Genomic DNA, 21000 nt, shown 5'->3' with positions numbered 1-21000 from the left:
TATTAGCTCAATCAACTGTCACACTAACTTTCTGAAGGAGGTACTATTACTATCCTCATTTATAAATGAGGAAGTGGGGCCACAGAGAGGCTAAGTAATTTGCCCAAGGTCACACAGCTAGAAAGTGGCAAAGCTGAGAATTATAGCATGGATTCTCTTATTTAGGACACATAGCTGAGAGCAAGGCTCAGAGTAAGTACTTAAAAATGCTAACAGTCGTGACATCATCACAGCATTAGTTTGCAGGTGACCCATCTGACCTTCACAGCCCAGCGGATCTCGTAATTCTTTGCCACAGCTAACTCAGTGTCCCCAGTTCAAATTCTTGTGAGAGGCGCTGATACGGAAAGATGACAGAGCCGGCCTTGAACTGGACGCATCTGGTGCAAGAAACCACAACAGGCTACAGGTCACGACCAACTATGGTAGCTGTCCACTCAGGAGAGGAGAGGCCATGGGCAGCAGGCATCCCTAGGTCGTTCTTTCTCAGAACTTCCAGAGTCAATTGTTCTGAATGCTGTGGCAATTAGGGGACTTGGTGGTTACTCTCGCTGAGCACATGCTTGATTCTGAGCCCTGGTTTTGGCCTCATCCCCCTGTGGCAAGCTCCCATTCGTTTGCGTGACCCTGACTCTTGCTACTGGAAGTGTGGGCTGCAGACCAGCACATCAGCACTGCCTGGGAGCTTGTTAGAAGTGCAGAATATCAGGCTCCACCTCAGACCCACTGAATCAGAAACTGCATTTTAACAAGATCCCCAGTGGTCCTTTTGCAGGTTAATGTTTGAGTGAGTAGCCCTGGCCAGTCAACACTACTTACATCTGCATAGCCTGTTTTGTTTTGTTTTCTTTTGTTCTGTGCCTGTGTCTCTACCTAGCTCTGATACAGAAATCAGATGATATCAGTAAGCAGTGAATTCTTACCACCAGGTATAAACACTAGCGAGGGGAAGGAGCCTCTCAGCCTATTCCCAGAGCCCCGCATGGAGTAAGGGATTGAAGCCAGAACGGGGATGGGAGTGGGGGAGGGCTCAGTTGAAAGGGGATCGCACCTGCTGAGAAAAGGCAGTGTCCTGAGCCTGCAGCATGCCTACCAGCAGGGTCAGATGCCAGAGGTCACAGTGGATGCAGGCTGTGCAGGAGTCCACCACAGTGGCAGGACATGGCCCCCGGGGGCATGGGGCAGTCAGAAGAAGGGAACCTTTGGTGGCAGGGGCAGCGTCTCTTGGCTGTAACACAGAATGAGGAGGTGGTCTGGCAGGCACCTGGCAGAGATCACAGAGGCAGGATTGCAGCCCTTAGAGAACAGTGGCAAGAGCAAGACAGGGAGGTCTGGGCTCCCCAGTAATCTTCCCAGGCAGAGGCTGGAGCCAGCAAAATAAATGGCAGGCTTCCTGGAACTAGCTTTGAACAGGGCAGAAGTGCTGCTGTGAAACAGTGCCTACGGCCAAGGCTGAGACTAGCTGAGCCGGGGCCGCGATGTGCGACCCTGGGCCCAGCCAGTGGCAGCCTGAGTTGGGTGGCGCTGAGGCAGGAGAGGGCCGGCTCCTGGTGGGGGACCAGGGGCGGGAGGGGCAGGGAGCCAGCCTCAGGCTGCAGAGAAAGTCTGTGTGAAGCCCTGTGAACCGCCTCACCTTCCTGGCATGAGGGTTGCAGGGAGGTGTGGCTGGATTCCAGAGGGCTTTCCCATCACCGCTCCCTGGCCTGGATTTACCTGTGAACAGTGTTCCTGCATGAGCGTGGACCTTGCCCCGACACATTCCTAAGATAACGCCCACCATCATCCCGGGAACACAGTGACAGCCCGTCCCTGTGAGCGAGGCTCCTCACACCCTCCCTGCATTCATTTCCAGTTTGTTGGATGTCGTATGTGTGTCTTTGTAAAATGACTGAAGGACGAGTCATTAGTGAGCCGTCCAAAGTCCCTTTGGGGACATTCCAGGAAAATAAACCCATATTCCTTCAAAGCCACAAATGGCTTTTATTCCCCCCTTCCTTCAAAGCAGGGTTTCTCAGAGTGCGGTCCCCAGACCTCCTGCCTTACTCTCCCTTGGAGCTTGTAAAACACAGATTCCTGAGCCCCCACCTGAAAACTACGGAATCAGAAGCTCAGTGGGGCTTCCCAGAATCTGCATGTTTAATATGCCACCCAGCGATTCTCATACACCTTAAACTTAAAAACCTCTCCTCCCCCCACCCACGAGGCACTTTCTTTCCTTTCCATAAACCGGGGACTTGCTCTGCCTGCTGGTACTCACTCCCTGTGCTGCTACACCCAGTTAAAGGGCCACCTCTTCCCGGAAGCCGGCCTTGCTATCTTCTCCCAGCTCACGTGGGGGCCCACTCTGCACCCTTCTAACACAGCTCTGCCACATTGGCATTGTTTTTTTCCTATCTTTGTTCTCCACTGAGTGGTAAAGCATCCTGTTGAGTCTCCCCAGGCCCAGCACAAAGTTTTGTGCATAATTAGAACCGATCAGTGACTGAATATGCGTGGAGGCAGCTGAGAGGTAATGACGAAGCCGCAGAGTAGAGGGTGAAGAGTAGATGCGTCCCCATAGGAAACCGCCACCTTCTAATTCTTCTCTCAGTCAGTCTGAACTTCTAGGTCAAGTTTTGGAGCCAGAGGGCAAGTATTAGACCCAAGGAGAGCCCAGGGCTCTGGCTGGCCTGGGGCACAGCCCACCTGTTTGGGGCTGAGGTGTCCCCAGTGGAAGCCTAGCTCTCTATCTATATTTTGGAAAAACTCCAGCAGAAAAAAAAAGGGTGATGCAAAAAAAAAAAAAAAGGCTTGAGGATGGTTGGCCAGCCCCAAGCCTGACACCAAGCCCAGGGTCTCTAGAATGTTCAACACCCCCTCCCCTTGTCAGGCAGGAGGAGTCAAAGAATAGAGCTACCAGACCATGAAACTCCCAAGAGTCCTTTTCCCCCGCGTTTCTCAGAGATCGCTGCCACTGTTTTCTGCGTGAGGCTCCCAACTGCCATTTGCCAAACTGGTAAGTGTTGACCCAGCAGAAATCACACAAAGATAGGAGAAGCCCTGGACAGGCTGCCTTAATCGTGTTGGCGAAGGGAGAGCCAGGTGCCTTGTGAGCTGAAGAACGCTGCCCATCACCTCGCTCTGAAAAACAAAATGTATTTCCTTATTCCTCACAAGCTGAGCACCGCGAAACCTGCTTTACCAGTCCAGGTGCCTCCTCTGATCTCACTTTCTTATCTGTGTATGTGTGGGGTCGGGGGATGAGGTGGCTTTGCAAAGGCTTGGCCTCATAAGACTCTAGGGTCAGCCCACACTGCTGTGACCACAGGGGACCTCAGCCCTGGAGACAGACTGACCTCTTAACGCACGAAGTCAGAGCGAGGGCACCTGCTCTCGGTCCAAAGGAGGGTCGGAAACGTCCTCGGTTCTTTGAGAAGAAAGGACTGGCGAAATTACAGGTGGTCGGACAGAGCGGCCGAGGGCTCCGTGCACGGTACGCCCTCAGCAAACGCTTCTCGTGTTGAGCTGGTGAGAGGGGAGCACCCAGGGTTAAATGTGGGCTCTGTCAGAATCCTTCAGACATTTGCTGAAATTCCATGAGGGCGTCTGGTATGATAAGGCATTAGGTCATGACTGAATTTCTTTTGTGCTTTTTTTCCTAAGAATGTTATTTCTGAATCCGCTCTCTTTCTCTTCTCATCCCCCCAAATGACACCTGTTTAGCTTCCAGGAGGAAGACAGTGCCGTGTTATCAATTTGGTCAAGATTTCACATTCAACATGTGGTAAAGTTCAAAAATCTTGCTTACTGCTGCAGCACCCCGGCCCCCTCTCCAGCTTGAGGTTGTGTGACAGCGGCCATGTACTGAGGAATTTTACGTGCATTTACTGTTTCACTTGTACCTTCCAGAGGAGGCAGCTGAGGCCCAGAGAGGCTAGGGAGTTTATCAAGGTCACACAGCAAGTTGGCCAGAGGGTTGGGTTTGAATGCGGGCTCTGTGACTCCATCACCCTGGCTGCGTGTCAAGTGCCGCATCGCACTTGTCTCCTGCAGGTCGCTGGTGCTTGTCGATGTAATATCGCAAACCATTTCTCCACCATTTCTCTGAGGGTTTTGTCTGCGTGTACTGATTAGAGAATTAGTTACGCGCTCAAGCTCGCCAGGGAGCCGTGGCTGGAATCCTCCCTCCTTCCGAGAGCCCGCAGGCAGCTAGATCCCACAGACCCTGCTCTGTAGGGTGAGGAGGACGAGAGATGTAGCCCCCCCCCCCCCGCCACAGTTGGGGGGCCGGCAGGCAGGTTGCGATGACCCGCAGGGCACGTGCTCCCTGTCAGTTCCCAGGCACCAAACCCATCGACAGCTGTTTGGAAAAGTGAGCCCCGAGGCCTTTTCAGAAAGGTTCCTTAAAAAACTACAAATAGAACGACCATATGATCCAGTCATCCCACTCCTGGGCATATACCCAAAGAAAACCATCATCCCAAAAGAAACTCGTACCATCATGTTTATTGCAGCACTATTTACAATAGCCAGGACATGGACGCAACCGAAATGCCCATCAACAAATGAATGGATACAGAAGATGTGGCATATATATACAATGGAATATTACTCAGCTATAAAAAGGGATGAGATGGAGCTATATGTCATGAGGTGGATAGAACTACAATCTGTCATACATAGTGAAGTAAGTCAGAAAGAGAAGGACAACTATTGTATGCTAACTCACATATATGGAATCTAAAAATGGTACTGATGAACTCAGTGACAAGAACAAGGACGCAGATGCAGAGAATGGACTGGAGAACACGAGGTATGGGAGGGGGCGGGGGGGTGAAGGGGAAACTGAGACGAAGCAAGAGAGTAGCACAGACATATATATACTACCAACTGTAAAATAGTCAGTGGGAAGTTGTTGTATAACAAAGGGAGTCCAACTCGAGGATGGAAGATGCCTTAGAGGACTGGGGCGGGGAGGGTGGGGGGGACTCGAGGGGGGGGAGTCAAGGAAGGGAGGGAATACGGGGATATGTGTATAAAAACAGATGATTGAACCTGGTGTACCCCCAAAAAAATAAAAAATAAAAAATAAATAAAAAAAAAAAAAAAAGAAAGAGTCCTGTTCTCCCATCTTCCCAGTATCCTCACTCATTGGAAAGAGAGAAGCAGGATTGTTCTGGGAGGGAGAGGCAAGTGCACAGGAACAGCTTAGATCTCACTGTTCATGATTCTGGAATGAGGTCTGTCTCCCTAATGTCCTCGTTTGCATTCAGGGATGCCACTGGCCTTTGTGAGGGGCCACGCCACGTTGAATTATGTGTTATCAGTGCAATGCAATAGCCCGATGACGTCATGAAAATCCAGGCTTGGAGAGAGAACATGTTCACAGGCAAGAATGCAGCGATGAGGAGATGGGAGGGCCTGATTACACTGCATAATCCAGCTTTTACTGTATAACCCCTGGGCCTATTGGCCCCTTGTTCCTGTTCTCTTTGACAAAGAATGATTTTTTTTTTAACTTTCTGATTAGCAGTCAGTAGTTTAAGCCTGCTAATCACCTCTTTAGCTTGGCATGCGGACCAAGGAAAGGCCAGGACACTTAATCTGTTCTCTCGGGTCCAGAAGTTCAGAAATGTAGTCAGCCCCAGTCTTTAAAAAATTAGACTGTTATTCAGGATAATTTCTACCGTAATTATAATAATACACGTCCTGAGGTTTTATTATGGAGATACTTGTTTTACTTTTTAAAAAATTTATTTTTAATTGGGTAAAATATACATGACATACAATGTATCATTTTAACCGTTTGTAAGTGTACAGTTCGGGACATCAAGTAGATTCCCATTGCGGTGCACCCATCACCACCATCCATCTCTAGAACTCTTTGCATCTTGCAAAACTGAAACTCTATCCACGTTACACACTAACTCCCCATTGTCCCTCCCCCAGCCCCTGGCAACCATCATTCTACTTTCTGCCTCTATGAATTTCACTGCTCTAGGTACCTCGTATGAATGAAATCATATAGGATTTGTCCCTTTGTGACTGGCTTATTTCACTTAGCATAATGTCCTCCAGGTCCACCCATGCTGTTGCTCATGTCAGGATGTCCTTCCTTTTTCAGGCTGAGTAATATTCTATTATATATTTACACCATGTCTTGTTTATCCACTCATTTATTGATGGATACACTTTCACCTTTTGATTATCATGAATAATGCCACTATAAACATGGGTGTACAAATATCTGTTCATGTCCCTACCTTTACATCCTTTGTGTACGTACCCGGAAGTGGAATTGTTGGATCATATGGTAATTCTATTCTTAATTTCTTGAGGGACTGCCACACTGTTTTCCACAGTGACTGCACCATTTTCCATTCCCAGCAGTGCACAAAGGTTCCAGTGTCTCCACACCCTCACTAGCACACTTCTTATTGTCTGTTTTGGGGTTTTTTTTTTTTTTTTAATAGTAGCCATCCTAATGAGTATGACATGGTATCTCATGGTTTTGATTTGCATTTCCCTGTCTATACAGATACTTTAAAAACAAAAACAAAAACAAACAAACAAAACTAACTCCTACTGTCATTTCGAAGCTAAAGGCAGTAAAATGTAAGGCTCAAGTCGCTGAATCTGACATGCACGCTGCCTGGGTTTAATGCTGACTCCACTCCTTAAGGACTGTAACTCTGGGTCAGTTGCAAGATCTCTCTGTGCCTCAACTTCTCATCTGTAAAATGGGGTAGTAAGTGAACTATCTCATAGGGCTGCTGAGAGGATTCAATGAACTAATACAGATAAGTCCCATGGAAAGTGCGAGACTTGCTCTATGTGTTTGGTGAGTCCTGGGCTTCATTACTTGCAGAGAACAGAGTAGTATCTGCTGCCTTCCATCTTCCAGGGGTGGTTTTCCTCTCTGCCTAGTCTTTTTCAAGTGGGGTAACAGCCTTGGGAATTTGAGGTGAGATGGTGGCTGGAATTTGAGGATGGGTGTGTCGGGGGGAGAAGAGCAGTGGCAGTCTCTGACATCCATCCTGAAACTCAGCAGTGTCTGGTTCTGAGAGTATGTTCAGAGCTGGTGGCCAGGAATTGGGACTGGGCCTGGGAATCTGGTACAAAGGTAGCTGCTCTGGTTCCTTCAACCAGTAACTATTAGAACAAATAACCATCTGGATAAGGAATGGCTCCTAATTGCCTTGGAGTAAGGCCATTAGCTAAGGGTTTGTGTTGTTGCATGTGTCACCATGGGACACTGCATCCTGACAGCCTGGAGAACTGTCTTCAGGCCTACATCCTCTGCATCTCAGCACTTGGGCCTCTCTGTGGTGCCCCATCTGTAGGACATCAACTTCCTCCCAGAGAGATTAGGGTTCCTCTATCCCTGGGGAAAGTTCCAGGAGTGTCAGAAGGACCATGGGTCCTTCCCAGGGCAGATATCTGACTTGGTCACTCAGCCCGAGGGAAGGAGTCATGGGAAAGTACTCATCTCTGATCCTTCTCTAATGCCTAACCCAGTTTCCTTACACACATGCTGCAGGACGGGGGGAGGGGAGGCTTCCCGGTCCCCTGCCTTTACCCAGTTAACTCCTTCTCTTAACTCCTTCTCAGGGCCCAGCTTTTTTTTTTTTTTTTTCCTAATCTCTCTTTTTTCTTAGTTGTGGCGCCCGGGCTTAGTTGCTCCGCAGCATGTGGGATCTTCCTGCAGCAGGGATCGAACCCATGTCCCCTGCATTGGCAGGCGGATTCTCTACCACTGCACCACCTAGGAAGCCCAGAGCCCAGCTTTTAATATCAGTTCCTCAAGGGGTTATAGCCCTAGTCCTGGCACGGGGCCAGGTGCAGAATTTTGCTCCCTCACAGAGCACTGTTCTTTCCCTTTAAATCAGTTGTTCAATGGTTATTAGTTACAAGACCTCACGTTTTTTTCTGTGTAATGTCAGCCTAGGACTTTTCTAGACCAGCCATTCTCAACGTGTGTTCCCTGGAGTTCCCTGAGATTCCCTCAAGAGGTCTGCAAAGTCAAAACTTCATAATAATAATACTAAGAAGTTATCTGCATTTTTGACTTTCTACCTATCATGAGAGGGCTGTGGAGTTTCCCGAAGGCTACATGACATACAGTTTTGCAACAGACTGATGCAAAAGCAGCTCTTAGGACTCAGCTGTCTTCTTTTAAGCCTTTCATTAAAGAGATTTGCAAAAATGTAAAATAATGCCACTCTTCTCACTAATTTGGGGAGAGGGCTTGGAAAATATAATTAATTATTAGAATGTGACTTATTTTAACATGTGATTGGTTTATTTTTATTTTCAAAGGAATTAATAAATATTTTGAAATTTTTTGTTTTCATTTCTAATATGATAAATGTTGAGTAACAAAACCCACATGAACAACAATTCTTTGGGGTCCTCAACTTTTAAGACTGTGAAGGGGTCCCGTGACCAAAAAGTTTGAGTAGAATTGCTGCCCTAAACAGGGATCAGGAACTTTTTTCTGTAAAGGACTAGTGGACCATACCCTCTGTGTCTTGTCTTTTTTTTTTTTAATTGGCTGCATTGGGTCTTCATTGCTGCATGTGGGCTTTCTGTAGTTGTGGCGTGTGGGGGTGGGGGGGCGTGGGGGGGCCTACTCGTCATCTCTTCATTGCAGTATTTGGGCTTCTTATTGCAGTGGCTTCTCTTGTGGAGCACGGGCTCTAGGTGCACGGACTTCAGTAGTTGCGACGCGTGGGCTCAATGGTTGTGGCTCGAGGGCTCTAGAGTTGTGGCACACGGATTTAGTTGCTCAGCGGCATATGGGATCATCCCGGACCAGGGATCAAACCAATGTCCCCTGCACTGGCAGGCGGATTCTTAACCACTGCGCCATCAAGGAAGCCCTAACCTCTCTGACTTAACTATTTAACTCTGTAGCGTGAAAGCAGCCATAGATAATATGTATACGAATAGGCATGGCTGTGTCCCAATAAAAACTCTACTTACAGAAACAAGCAGTGAGTGAGTTTGGCCTCTGGGCCATAATCTGCCATCTCTTGCTCGAGGCTGTAAGCTCTAAAATGCCAGGAACCATATCTAACCAATAAATTGCTTTATCCCTATCACCTAGCACAGGGCCTGCTACTTAGTAGATGCTTAGGAATGGTAACAGAAACAGTGTTTAGCAGCTGGTTGTCCAAGTTAAAAATAATAATGGCTTAACTTCAAAGTAGAACTTGACTTTCTTTCTTTCTTCCTTTCTCTCTTTCTTTCTTCCTTTCTTTCTTTCTTTCTTTCTTTTTCTTTCTTTCTTCCTTCCTTCCTTCCTTCCTTCCTTCCTTCCTTCCTTCCTTCCTTCCCTTCCTCCCTTCCTCCCTTCCTCCCTTCTTTCTTTCTTTCTTTCTTTCTTTCTTTCTTTCTTTCTTTCTTTCTTTCTTTCTTTCTCTCTCTCTTTCTCTCTCTCTCTCTCTCTCTTTCTTTCTTCCTTTCTTTCTTATTGGCTGCGTTGGGCCTTTATTGCTGCACACTGGCTTTCTCTAGTTGTGATGACCAGGGGCTACTCTTTGTTGTGGTGTGCAGGCTTTCTCATTGTGGTGGCTTCTGTTGTTGCGGAGCATGGGCTCTAGGCACCTGGGCTTCAGTAGTTGCAGCATGTGGGTTCAGTAGTTGTGGCATGTAGGCTTCAGTAGTTGTGGCTTGAGGGCCCAAAGTGCAGGCTCAGTAGTTGTGGTGCATGGGCTTAGTTGCTCCTCGGCATGTGGGATCTTTCTGGCCCATGGATGGAACCTGTGTCCCCTGAATTGAAAGGTGGATTCTTAACCACTGCACCACCAGGGGAGCCCAGAACTTCTTTAGTGCATTAAAAAAAAAAAAAAAGAGGCAGGTCAGTTAGGACCAGGGTAATGGCTGCAGGGACCTGGGTTCCTTGTGCTTTTCTGGCCCCTCAGTCTTAGCATGTGACTTCCATCATTAAACTCACCTCGTGGCTCAGCCAAGCTTAAAGAGCCTCAAGAGAATTAACCTGATCTTCAAATAATGAACTGCCCATCAGAACAAAACTTAACAGTCTTTAAAGAAGGAACATAAAATACATATGCTCAACAGCTTAGTGTTCAGAGTGTCTAGCATACAATAGAAAAGGTACTAGACTTAAGAAGAAAGACAGTGGAAACAGACCCAGGTATGGCAGACATGTTGGAATTAGCAGAAAATGAACTAATACTTATTATAGATATGTTTAAGGATTTTTAAGGAAATCAGTAGGGAAATGGAACCAACTAAATATTCTAGATGAAAACTATAATATCTGAAACAAAAACTTCCCTAGGTGGATCTAACAGTTGGTCAGATGCTGCTGGAAGAAAGATCATTGAATATGAAGTCAGGGCAGTAAAAACTATCCAAACTGAAGCACAGAAAGAAAAAAAAAAAGTTGGAAAAAAATGGTCGGAACCTCAGTGATCTCTGGGGTGTTGTTAATTAATCTAACAAATGTACATTTTGATTCCCAAAAGGAAAGGAGAGAGCGAGAGAATGAGAAAGAAAATGTATTTGAAGATGTTGGGGCTGAAAAGTTCCAAAGCTGGTGAAAAATATTAACCCTCGGATCCAAGAACCTCAACAAACCCTAAGCAGGATGATCGTGTGCAGAACTCACCTCACAGTCCCCTTGCCAAAAACTAAAGAGAAAGAGGAAAATCTTAACATCTTGCAGTGACTATAAAGACATAGTGCATCTAGGAGAACAATAAGAACCATTGCTAAGTTATCAGAAACAATGCAAGACAAAAAATAATTGAATATCTCTAAGGTGCTGAAAGGTGGAAAAAACAGTCTGCGATTCTATATCAACAAAAGTATCCTTAAAAAAATGAGGGTAAGGGCTTCCCTGGTGGCGCAGTGGTTAAGAAGCCACCTGCCAATGCAGGGGACATGGGTTTGAGCCCTGCTCCAGGAAGATCCCACATGCCTCGGAGCAACTAAGCCCCCATGCGCCACAACTACTGAGCCTGTGCTTTAGAGCCCATGAGCCACAACTATTGAGCCCATGTGTTCCAACTACTGAAGCCCATGCGCCTAGAGCCTGTGCTCCACAACAAAAGAGAAGCCACAGCAACGAGGAACCCACGCACCACAACAAAATGTAGCTCCCACTCACCGCAACTAAAAAGAAAGCCCGTGCACAGCAAAAAAAAAAGACCCAACACAGCCAATAAAATAAATAAATTAATTAAAAAAAACAAAAAAAAATCACTTCTTTAAAAAAAAGAAAATGAGGGTAAAATCAAAGGCTTTATTTTCAGATAAAGGCTGAGAGAAATCCTCACCAGCAGACTTACACAATAAGAAATGTCCAAAGAAATTCTTCAGATGAAAGAAAATGCTATCAGATGGAAACTTGGATCCACCTGAGAAATTAAGAGCACCAGAAATATAAAAGACTTAAAATTTTTTTCTTAATTTCTTTAAAAGATAATTGACTGTTTAAGGCAAACATAATGATAGTGTTATTTTTATTGAAATGTTTTAAAAGGAGAAAAAGAGAATCAAAAAACAGATGAGACAAATAGAAAACAACTAGTAAGTTAGTCGACTTCAATCTAGCTATATTAATAATTCATTAAAAGTAAACAGACTAAACACGCCAATTAAAAGGCAAATATTGTCAGGTTGGGAGGGAAAAAAAAAACTCCAGTGTACAGGCTGCCTACAGTAGGTTCACTTTGATATGAATACACAGGTAGGTTAAAAATAAAAAGGATGGGGCTCTTAAGTGTGTCACCTGGGCCGTCGCCATGGTAAAGCTGAGCAAAGAGGCCAAGCAGAGGCTGCAGCAACTTTTCAAGGGAGGCCAGTTTGCCCCAGCAGGCTTCCTTCCTCTCGTGATTTACCTGGGATTTAAGAGGAGGGCACATTCTGGAATGCCTGAACCAACTGTTTCGAGCTTACTTTGGAGATAAAGGACTATTTGCTTATCTGGGTTTGGAAGTAATCAGTGCAGAGGAACAGTATGGATGAGAGATAGGACACCCAGTTGGGTGGCACAGGACTCTTCTCAGATGCGTCTGTGGCGGAGTGGAATGTCCACTGACTTATTTATGATAGACTGTACTAAAACAAATATTTTTAACAATGATAAAAATAAAAGGACGAGAAAGGTATAGCATACAGATACTAATCAAAAGAAAACAGGGGGAGGGACTTCCTAGGTGGTACAGTGGTTAAGAATCTGCCTGCCAGTGCAAGGGGACGAGGGTTCGATCCCTAATCCACATGCCTCGGAGCAACTAAGCCCATGTGCCACAACTACTGAGCCTACGCACCACAACTACTGAAGCCCATGTGCCTGGGGCCGCGTTCCACAACAAAGAGAAGCCACCGCAATGAGAAGCCCACGCACCCCAACGAAGAGTAGCCCCTCTGCTCATCACAACTAGAAAAAGCCCAAGCACAGCAACAAAGATCCAGTGCAGCCAGAAAGAAAGAGAGAGAGAGAGAGAGAAAAGAAAAGAAAAGAAAACAGGAATGGCTATAATGACCAGAAACAGGAGAATTAGAAGATATAGAGAGTTTATACTAATAGGCCAGTTCATCAAAAAGACATAATAATCCTAAATGTGTACACACATAATAGTTGAGTTCAAAATACATGAATAAGTAAGTGACTGGATCCAGTAGAGCAAGTTTGCCGGCTCTTGGCAAGGGGAAGGGCTGATGGAGGCTTCCTCATTCCAGGCCCGTCTCCTGTGAGCCAGTGATGAGGACAGTAGGGGCAGAAGCTAGCTGACCGCAGCCTCGTTCTGTGCTCAGCCTGTGCACCTTCGCGTCCTTCCTGTGCCCCTGAGAAGGCTGGCCCTGGGGCTCTCCCACAGGAGCCCTCGCAGAGGGTTCCCGCAGGCTACTCCACCTCTTCTTGCCATAAAGAGTTTTCGGGAACCTACTGACCTCACGTGGGATACCACCCAGGGCTGGGGACCGTGCTCCTGAGGCTGAAGAGCGCTGCGGTCCTGGTGATGGATGGGGTCAGGGTGGGTCTCGGGGAACTCCAGGTGTCCCAGGTGGCAGTGTCTACTACCCTCAGGCTGGCTCCTTCAGCTACTGAAAGGGGCTGAGTCAGCACCAGGCGGGGCAGGGGAGGGGGTTGGGGGATTTTTAAGCTGTAACGAAATGTTGCCCAGAAGGGGAGGAGGAGGAGGTTTCCAGATAGGGTGTGTCTGGATGGCGAAGAATTGCATTGTTTCGGTCCCATTTGCTGGCAATCCAGCAATGATTTCTCTTCCTTCCCTTCCCCTCCCCTCCTTTCTCTCTCCTTTCCCTTTCCTTTCTCTTCCTTCTTTCCTTTCAAGCTTTCTAAGAAAATTGTGGCAAAATACGCATAACATAAAATTTTACAATCTTAAGCATTTTTCAGTGCACAGTTGAGTGGCATTAAGTACGTTCACGTTGTTGTACAGCCATCACCAACTCCATCTCCAGAATTCTCTCCATCTTGCAAAACTGACTCTCTCTAGTCATTGAAACACTAGCTCCTCATTCTAGCCCCTGGCAACCACTGTGCAACTTTCTGTCTGTATGAATTTTTGGCCATACTATGTATTCCGTGTAAGTGGAATCCTGTGGTATTTGTGTGTGGGGGACTGGCGGATTCACTCAGCATAATGTCCTCCAGGTCCATCCATGCTGTAGCATGTGTCAGAATTCCTTCTTTTCTAAGGCTGAACACACCATGTGCTTGTACACACCATGTGCTTGTTATCCATTTATCTGTTGATGGACCCTGGGGCTGCTTCCACCTTTTGGCTCTTGTGAGTAACGCTACTTTGAACACACGTGGACAGTGGTGATTTCTTGTTGTTTAATTTTCCTTTGTGTTAAGGTAATGAGGTAAAGGCAGGGGTAGAAGTTAGTCGTTCAGGACACTGGCAGCCTTATTTCATGTGGGAGACCTTGAACAAAAATAAGCACCTGGGAGTTTATCCCTGCGAATCTGTATTTGAGGGGACAGACCTGTCGAACCTTTCAAGTAGTTGGGGGCTTTAAAGTCCATCCCACCGTTCCTTCCACTGATCCTTTGCCCTTCGTGGTCCCCATGGTCACAGTTAAGATGTCATGTCTTGCTTCAGCTGTTGTAACAGGGTGGCCAGACTCCAAGATCATTTTCCAGCAACTCATGTTGCAACTACTTCTGGAATTTTCTTCCACAGGACTTTCCAGAGCAAATTGCTCCCCTTCTCCGAAACTTGTCATGGTTCTCCAATGCGCATAGAAAACCCCCAAACTTCTTAGCATGACTCAGGGCCCCACTGGCCTTCCTAGACCCCTCCCCCCCCTCCATGCCCCTCACTTATTGATTCGTCCATTTGTTCACCCCGGGGCCTGTATTTTTGTGTTTGTTTCCCATGTGCATGTCTGATATTGACTCATTGAAACAGTGTGTTAAAGGGCCCAGGACATAAGTGCTGGAATGTTTTAGATGAAAGATTTTTACCTGGGGTCTCATTACCTCTTCAGTGATAACCTTGTGAGGCCAGTCGTTACATCCCCAATTGACAAGCTGGGAAATGGAGCTTTAGAACTGCTGAGAAATGAGCTTGTACTTTTGGCCCTTGGATCAAACTCAGAATCAGAACCAAGCTGTTCTTCTGAGCAAGCCTGTGGCTTTATGAGATCCTGGAAGGCCGGGGGCAGCAAGAATAAATGCTTGGGGGCTCTGGATGTGCTCTCTCACCAAGTAAAGATGAGGCTTTGCTGGGGCTGAGTTTGATTGAAGAACCATGAAAGGCCAGTGCTTGTAGATGTCCGCTTGCTTAGTGAAAGCCTGAGTGTAAAATAGCGTAGTGGAGCATTAAGTTGGCTGCTTTTCTAACTCTGGAAGGATATATAAAGAGAATATAAGCTCATGTTGGAAGGAACATGCTTCTCCCTTTATAGGGAACCCAGGAGCAAGGAAAAAGCCTTACCAAAATAGGTTGCATTCATGCTGGTGAAATCCTGAACGCTCAGCTGGATCGGTGAGGAAGTTGGAGCAAGTGGGTGGATGCAGACTCCTTCCTCCAATGTACAGCTCGCTGTAATGCTGCAGCTGAGGACAGGGGAGAAGTCAGAAACACCCACGGAGGGTTGAGGGACTTGCTCAAGGTTACCCAGCTGAAAGAAGCTGAGCTGGGCCTCCCACAAGTAAGGAGCCTAGGTCTGGTGGTTCTGGAATATCATACAGGCTGCTTTTTAATACATGTCTTCCAGCTGGAGGCCTGTAGTACAGTGCAAAGAGCATGGGATTTTAAAAAAAAAATAATCTTCTTTTAAATTTATTAATTTTTATTTTTGGCTGCATCAGGTCTTAGTTGCTGCACGTGGGATCTTTCCTTGCAGTGTGCGGGGACTCTTCATTGTGGCACGTGGGCTTCTCTCTAGTTGTGGCACAGGCTCCAGAGCACATGGGCTCTGTAGTTGTGGCATGTGGGTTCTTTAGTTGTGGCTCGCAGGTTTAGTTGCCCCGTAGCATGTGGGATCTTAGTTCCCCAACCAGGGATCGAACCCACACCCCCTGCATTGGAAGGCAGATTTTCAACCCCTGGACCACCAGGGAAGTCCCAAGAGCGTGGGCTTTTGAGCATCATTTGTAGCCTTGGCCAGGTTAGCCGGCCTCAGTGCGCTCATCTGTCTGCAAGGCGTGGATGATGGCGGTGTGTACAACCATCGCCTGGGGCTGCCCCACATGGTCATGATTCTTGGTTGATTGCACCTTGGGTGCTGTCACTAAAGGAACAGACGGTTCTGATTGGATACAAAGGTCAAACAAGTACAGCCTCCTTACTTTTCTTGTTAGAGCAAAGAGCATTTCCGTTGGGGTAGGTTCGGGGAATTTTCTCACTTCCTTTTCCCCCAAAGTAGCTGCCATGACCTCAGTGTCTGGTGACTCTGTTGCCGTGGCACTTGGCACTTACCCCATCCGCTCAGCGAGCATCCACTCTGGGCTGGCAGTGCCCCAACCCCTCGCCCACCTCCAGTAAACCAGACGTGCCTCATGGAGAACATCAGCTTTGTCTGGAGCGAGCAGGTGGACCTCGGGCTCTTTCGTGCCTGGAAAGTTGGCCTTGCCTTTTGGCTCCTCCTTTGTAGGTACCCCTTTCTTCCTTCCCCTTGGTGATATCTCAGGAAGAAAATCTTACCCTAGAGTTTCCAGGAAGCCACTTGATTGTATTACTGATTGATAAGTCCACCTACCCTGGAGTGGAGGGCCCCAGAGTTCTGAGCTATGCTTAGGATTTACCGTGTGCTGACGTCAAGGCCCAAGTGAAAAACTGAGAGGGCCTGGTTCTGCCGAGTGCCTGTCGGACACCACCGAGAAGGCTTTGAGGTCTCTTATATATTTAAAAAGGGCTCCTTCTTCTTTTGAGACAGAACTTCAAAGGAAGCATTCCAGGCCACACTTCCTTTTGGTAAATCTTAACCAGTGTAAATGTTTGCTTTTGTGTTGTAAATCCTAGGAGGTGGGGGTGGGGGGGGGTGAGGAATTTCAGAAGCAGGTGTCCTGCCAGCAAAAGTTAAAACTTAATCTGCTGTTTGGGGTGTCTGGGAGAGACGGGTGGCTGGGGAGGGGCGCGTTTATAGTTAACGAGCCATGCTAATGAGCCTTTTCGCCAGGTTGCGCGAATTCCTGGACCTTGTGCCCACAGGCCCCGTGCCCACGGACCCCTGGAAAGGAAGGGAGTTTAGGTAAACCGACTTGCGGTCAGAATCCCCTGTTGGGGAAGTCAGTGAAAGAACATGGGAGGAACAGGGCAAAACAGTAATTATAAGGGTAGAAAGATATAAGGGAAAGTGGAATCATATACAGCGGTATCCGTTAATAGCTGTGGCTTTGGTTAAAATGTAAATTCTTCAAATGATGATTAAAAGAAGTGTCCATTTCCCTGCCACCCTGCCAGGTCCCCATCACCACACCCAGGGACGTAATACATTGGACAGGAGGGTCTGGGGAATTGGCCTGAGACCCACACTCTCCAGGAAAAAGACTTCAATTTGCTGCTTAAGAAACACCCACCTGGAAGAAACTCTTGAATAATTGGGCCGTTGTGTGGGGGAGGCCATGTGTACTTTGTGTAACTTGGACAAAGGCATCATCACCTTCTCCTGGACTCAGTTTTCCTGTCAATGAAACGGAGAGCCGTCAGCACTTTCAGAGTGGCGAGGATCTCCTGTGACTGTGGACACTCGCCCCTCCCCGGCCTTCTGTGCACTCATTCCCAGAGGCCCCTTTTGCCTTTCTCTTTCCTCTGTTCCTCTAGGAGGATTTGGGGCTGTTAGGGGAGGGAGAGGGACACAGAGCTCTGGGAGAAGGATGCAGTGAGGGTTGCCAGGCAGCAGCTGGGTTTGGGGACCGCAGGGCTCTGCAGTTCAGTAAGAGGGAGATGTTGGGCCCTCATCCCGTCCTCTCCTCTAAAGCTGCTGAATCTTCTAACTACAAGAAGCAGCTGGTGCCTCTAGAATCCTGTACAACCAATGCCTCCTCGCCTCCCCAGAGCCTAAAACTGACCTGAAGGCAGAACTGCCAAGAAGTGAGCTGGGTGACTCACAGCCATTCCCCATGTCGGGGCCATCAGAAACCCTACCCACCCACCCTGGGGGGTCATGCTTCAAACTGCAGCTTTGCCACTTCCTCACTTAGCCCTTTTTTTTTTAAGATTTATTTATTATTTGTTTTTGTATCAGCTCTTTCATTGCAGCATGTGGGCTCTTCATTGCAGCACATGGGCTTCTCTTTAGTTGTGGCATGTGGGCTTCTCTAGTTGTGGCGTGAGCGTTTTCTCTTCTCTAGTTGTGACGTGTAGGGTCCAGAGCGCATGGGCTCTGTAATTTTGTGGCATGCTGGCTCTCTGGTTGAGGTGCGCGAGCTCAGTAGTTGTGGCACGCAGGCTTAGTTGCCCCGTGGCATGTGGGTGGGATCTTAGTTCCCTGACCAGGGATGGAACCCTGCATTGCAAGGTGGATTCTTTACCACTGGACCACCAGGGAAGTCCCCCTCAGTCTTGAGTGTGACAGCAAAAAACAAAACAAAACCGGGAGGCAGCCTAGTTATCTCACACAGGGAGCTGCACATGTAAGTTGGGGGGCATCCACATGAGGGAGTCCCATGCAGTTAACAGAGGGAGGCAGAGCTACACGTGCTGATACGGAAAGAATTCCCAGATGTGTGATTCAGCAGACAGCAAGATTCAGAATAGTATGTTTTGTGTTTTAAAAATGGGTTTAAAAATGTACATCCATATGTAATGAATTCTTACAGAGGGATTCCAAAGCATCGTGTATTTCATGGAAACATTGGGCCCACACAGGATAAAAATAGCTGCTGGTCCAGCATCACCTTTTGAGCATCACTACTTTGAAACTACTTTGTGTTCCTACAGCCTCACCTTTCCCACTTGACTCAATTACCTGCCTGACTCATGTTGTGATTTGAGTTTGCAACTCCCAGTCAATGAGAGTGACTGGAGGGAGATTGTGTATGCACCACAGTGTAATTCATCAGTTTTAAGATGGACTTGTTTTTTTGTTTTACAAAAACAAAATATTAGCATTTTCAAATGTTAACCCATTGACACCTTCACCCAGGGGATGAATCTTAGAAATACCGTGGGCGTGGTCATTGCCGACACAGGGCGTGCGCGCTCGCTCTCTCTCTCTCTCTCTCTCTCTCTCTCTCTCTCTCTCTCTCTCTGCTATTCCTGCTAGTGCAGCTGGTACCATGGCTCCTCTGTTTCATTCCCAAACTATTTTAGAACTATTGTGGACGGACCTTTGTTCTTATAAAAAAAAAAAAAACCCGTCTTCGACATCTTCTGGTAAAATCAAGAAAGCATCAGAATCCAAGCTCCAAGTACTTTTCAGTAGCTTGGAAGAAAATCAGAGGCATTATCAGAGGTCTCTTTCAAGCAACGCCGCCCTAGCACTCAGTGCCACAAAGAATGGCCCTGTGAGCAAGCCACAGGTGCAGGTGACTCAGCGCGGAGGAGGGTGCAGTCTTATCAATACCTGAACTGGTGTCGTTTGCTTGTGTTTTTCCTTTTCGTGTATTTGGAAAAGAGAGCCATGTAATGAAGTGCATATCTGAATAAGCCTAAATAAGCTTTTTCAATATATATAAAGTAAATATTCTGAGATAAAGCAAGCATTGGACCATAGTTTATTGGCAGTGTTGTTCTTCGTTTGCTGTATATATAATAAAACGTTTGTAAGTAGGGCTTGCTCTCTTAGGTTTGATGAGGTTGAGTGGATGTGTGTGTGAGCTGCACCCATACACATGCTGGTATGTCCCTGAAAATATTTCTGGAAGGACACACAGGAAATCTTTTTTTTTTTTTTTTTTTTTTGAGGGTAGTTGACGTATAACATTACATTAGTTTAGGTGTATAACGTAGTGATTCCATATTTGTGTGTATCATGAAATGATCACAACAGTAAGTCTAGTTAACACCTGTCCCCATACATAGTTACAAGTTTTTTTTTGTTTGTTTGTGTTGAGGTCTTTTACGTTCTACTCTCACAAACGACTATGTATAAAATAGAAAAAAACAAGGACTTACTGTATAGCACAGGGAGCTATATTTCATGGCGTTAGTAACCTATGATGGAAGAAAATGTGAAAAAGAGTATGTATTTATATATGTACAACTGATACACTTCGCTGTACACCAGAAGCTAACACATTGTAAATTAACTATACTTCAATTAAAAAAATTAAGATCTACTTTCTTAGCAACTTTCAAATATGCAATATGGTATTGTTAACTATAGTTACCATACTGTACATTATATTCCTATGACTGCCTTATTTTGTAACGGGACGCCTGTACCTTTTGACCTCCTTTACCCAATCCACTCACCCCCGATCTCACCTCAGGCAACTACCTATGTGTTCTTTATATCTATAAGATTACTTTTTTTCCCTTGGTATATTCCACATATAACTGAGAAGGAAATCTTAACTTTCCTGTTATTTTAGGGGCTGGCATCCACAGGTGAGGAGGGGAAAGGTTTTCGCTGCCTGTGTTTGCAGGTTGTTTTTTTGTTTTTGGGTTTTTAAAAATATTTTTCATTCCGTTTTCTCTAATTTTTTTTTACCTTTGTTAAAAAAAATTTATTGGCAGTACCTTTGGAGTCTCAAGCCCCATCTCAGACCTCCTGGCCTCCTCATCTCTGGGGGTGGGACCCCAGGGGTGAGGCAGCCGGGCTCGGTTGTCCACCTGACCAGGCTGAACACCGGCCAGCCTCTCCCCATTTGTGAGACCAAGAGTTCCCTGGGGCTCATCAGGGTTGCAGAGAAATTACTAACGAAATAGCTGTTTTGTTGCCTTCCCCTCTCTCTCCTTCTTCCTTCCTCCGATGTTTTTTGAGCATCTCTCCTGTGCATATAGCACCAGACAAGCTCCTGCGGACCCTCCTCTCCCTTCTGCAGTGGAGGGGTGCCCATCCTGCACTAGAGGTGCCTGAGACATGTGTAGGTCCTTACAGTTCTCGATCCTCTCCTTGGAGCCTTTACGTCTGAGAAAGTGCCATCCGTGCTGTGAGTCCACCACTCCCGCGGGGAAGACGTCTTCTCCTCCTGCAGTGATCTTGATGCAAGGCCAGGTGTGGGTTTATCAGATTCTCAAAGGCGGGGCAGCACCTCTGTGACCTTTGCAACCCAGAGAAGCTGCTCTGAAGTGATGTCAGTCTAGAAAGGCCGAGCTTAGTGCTGGTGTGGCTGCTAGGGCTTTCCTGAAGGAGAGGGACATGTGGGAAGAGGAGAGCTTTCCCCCTGCCCCCCGCCCCCCCACTCCACCTGCACATCTCGCCGCACCCCCCCCCCCATCAGCCCAGAGCCATCATTTTGCAGACTTTGACACGACTGCTGACGTTTCCTAACTGATATATCTACTTTTTCTCTTCCTTCCTCACGCCTCCACTCTCCAAGATGATCTTTTTTAAAAAAAATATTTATTTACTTATTGGCTGCATTGGGTCTTTGTTTGCTGCACACGGGCTTTCTCTCGTTGAAGT

The 21000-nt window shown here is 46.9% G+C and overlaps 2 protein-coding genes across 3 annotated transcripts in view; both read left to right on the top strand.

Annotated features, from left to right (window-relative positions):
* Positions 1 to 21000, top strand: part of WWC1 (WW and C2 domain containing 1) — a 149298-nt gene that overhangs the window by 15317 nt on the left and 112981 nt on the right. The window lies entirely within an intron of this gene.
* Positions 11447 to 12454, top strand: LOC130850141 (mitochondrial import receptor subunit TOM7 homolog). Its single transcript, XM_057729520.1, has one exon. The coding sequence runs from the start codon at positions 11754 to 11756 to the stop codon at positions 11916 to 11918; it is 165 nt and encodes a 54-aa protein (XP_057585503.1). The 5' UTR covers positions 11447 to 11753; the 3' UTR covers positions 11919 to 12454.

The sequence above is a fragment of the Hippopotamus amphibius genome, chromosome 1 (genome assembly GCF_030028045.1).
Source record: "Hippopotamus amphibius kiboko isolate mHipAmp2 chromosome 1, mHipAmp2.hap2, whole genome shotgun sequence".
Classification (NCBI taxonomy): Eukaryota; Metazoa; Chordata; class Mammalia; order Artiodactyla; family Hippopotamidae; genus Hippopotamus; species Hippopotamus amphibius.
Note: the sequence above shows the minus strand (reverse complement) of the source record. Positions and strands in the feature narration are given on the sequence as shown.

What these genes read in the sequence shown, in the direction of transcription:
- LOC130850141 (XM_057729520.1), top strand. Translation starts at nt 11,754, where the DNA reads ATGGTAAAGCTGAGCAAAGAGGCCAAGCAGAGGCTGCAGCAACTTTTC.